Here is a 2,312-nt window from a genome sequence, read left to right as displayed (position 1 = left end):
GCTAGGGGCCTGGTCTAAAGTAGTGATGCTAGGGGCCTGGTCTAAAGTAATGCAGGCTAGGGGCCTGGTCTAAAGTAGTGATGCTAGGGGCCTGGTCTAAAGTAATGCAGGCTAGGGGCCTGGTCTAAAGTAGGGCAGCAAAAATGGAATTTAGGTTATTTTTCAGTCATTGACACAGACACAGGCTGGTTCCAGTAAGAGCAGGCTCACTTTATTGAACCAGAGATGTTTTCCATTTAATCAGTCCTGAAACTGGAAGCCTCTCTTCTCTTCCCACACAAGACTGACAACCTGAACACATTTCCCTTTTTATACCAGGCTGAGATCTCTTCCCCCCTCACGCACTCTCCCTCCCCCCATCCCCCTCTTTCCCCCCCCGCCTCTCTCTCTCCAACTCTGAGCAGATTCCAGTACACAGGTGAATATTTACCAGAACAGGGACAAATTATTACTCTGTCACCCTATTTATAATTGTTCGGTACAATGATTATATTACATTTATTTTGAAGTTTAATTTCAGTGGTTGCAGTTGTGTGTTAGGACACCGTGAGGACTGACTGCTTCCCTAATTAGAGTTGCAGTAAAATCGTCCCTATGGATGCAGAAATTTAAAACTGTCTGTGGGCGTTTCATAGGAGTGACTGACAGACATACTGAGTAAGATTAAGTTCATTCCTCGGCCGTGTCCTTCTTGCTGGTCTCCTGTCCCTCAAAGATGGGGTACTTGCTTTCCACCTCGGCCCAAGTCATGACACCGTTTGCCAGATCACGGATGATTCCTGGCAACTCACTAACCTGGAGAGGTAACAGAAAACAGTCAACCCAGTTCATTAACATTACCTTTCAGTTAATCACTTCTAGTACAGAGCGGTACGTTGAGATGTATGAAGTAAAGATGTCATACCTCGGCCCTGATCTGCCTCATGGAGTCGCGGTCCCTCAGAGTGGCGGTGTGGGGCGTCTTGTTCACCGTGTCAAAGTCGATGGTGATGCCGAACGCCACTCCGATCTCGTCTGTCCTGGCGTAGCGCCTCCCAATGGATCCTGACGAGTCGTCCACCTTGTGGGACACGCCCTGTTTGGTCATGGCTTCAGCTGCAGGGAGGGAGGAGAAAGGGTGGGGGAGGGAGGAGAAAGGGTGGGGGAGGGAGGAGAAAGGGTGGGGGAGGGAGACCGTACATGTTAGTTAAGTTATTTATGTAGAATCTGACACTGAACTGTTCAACGTTTGTTCTGAAATAGTCACGGACTTGTTTTAAACAGAAACGGAGCGTGGAAGGAGTACTTACAGAGTTCCTTAACAAAAGGCATGAATTCCTGGTTTTGGCTCAAAGGAAGGACGGAGCATTTATAGGGAGCTACAGTGGCAGGGAAGCTGAAGAACTGGAGAAAGAGACAATTCAAAACCATTATTACACTGGGAAAAAAAACATTTAAGAACTAAGTTCTAACAGCCCAGTCAGTGCATGTACAGTCTGATGCCTCCCTTACCGTTCTCTGTTCGTCTCCCTCTCTGACTTGGAATGTGTGCTCGAAGATGGAGTACATGACTCTACCGATGCCAAAGGAGGGTTCGATGACATTAGGGACCACCTCCTCCACTGTAGTGAAGCAGAAACACATTCGGGAATCAGTTAATCAAAGTACAGTTGTCTGCATGTCTTCCATCCAGTAGAAAAGAGGATGTCATTACACAACCTCCTCTAGAAGATGTCTAGGTTGTCCTCACCATGCAGGGTCTTCTGGAAGCGCTTCACACTGACCATGTCCTTGGTGAGTTTAAAAGTCTTTCCCTCCGTCTCTATGGTGAACTCCCTGGGGGAAGGTGAGCATTAGGTTGAGCATTGTCAATGACACTGGAATAGGTTAAAGTATGACATCTATTGATTCTGTCACATATGACCTTCACTACTCACCCGCTGCTGTTGAGTAGCATCTCCTGTTCAGTGATGAAACACTCGTCACAGACAGCTAGGTACTCCATCGCTAGTTTGGCGTCCTTCTTATAGGCTTTACCGATGGCTCCCTTATTGGGCTCGAACTGGACGATATCTACTACTTTGGGTTCTTTAAGAGGCTTCTCGGCCACTAGAGGGACCTTGGTAGCCCGGGCGTGGCACAGCAGGTCAAAACAGGAGCGGTCAGCACAGCCCACTATCTCGATCCAGCCCTGCAGGAAACAGAAGGAACACAGGGTTATTATGGCGGTGAAGGTTAAAGCAACACAAGATACGAACTTCAAAGTGTAGACACAGCTAGCAGTGGAGGGTGGGAACTACGTAGGATGTTTTGGTCTCTGCGTCCCAGCAGTC

The 2,312-nt window shown here is 48.1% G+C and overlaps 1 protein-coding gene across 1 annotated transcript in view; it reads right to left on the bottom strand.

The window, feature by feature from the left end:
- Positions 1-189: 189 nt before the first annotated feature.
- The window catches only part of gars1 (glycyl-tRNA synthetase 1), a 29,064-nt gene continuing 26,941 nt past the window's right edge, over positions 190-2,312 (bottom strand). The window contains 7 exon segments of the mRNA XM_070439711.1: positions 190-795; positions 905-1,095; positions 1,290-1,383; positions 1,492-1,601; positions 1,730-1,815; positions 1,917-2,170; positions 2,280-2,312. Of these exon segments, the coding sequence (XP_070295812.1) occupies positions 670-795; positions 905-1,095; positions 1,290-1,383; positions 1,492-1,601; positions 1,730-1,815; positions 1,917-2,170; positions 2,280-2,312 (894 nt within the window). The 3' untranslated portion in view covers positions 190-669.

The sequence above is a fragment of the Salvelinus sp. IW2-2015 genome, unplaced genomic scaffold, assembly GCF_002910315.2.
Source record: "Salvelinus sp. IW2-2015 unplaced genomic scaffold, ASM291031v2 Un_scaffold1865, whole genome shotgun sequence".
Classification (NCBI taxonomy): Eukaryota; Metazoa; Chordata; class Actinopteri; order Salmoniformes; family Salmonidae; genus Salvelinus; species Salvelinus sp. IW2-2015.
Note: the sequence above shows the minus strand (reverse complement) of the source record. Positions and strands in the feature narration are given on the sequence as shown.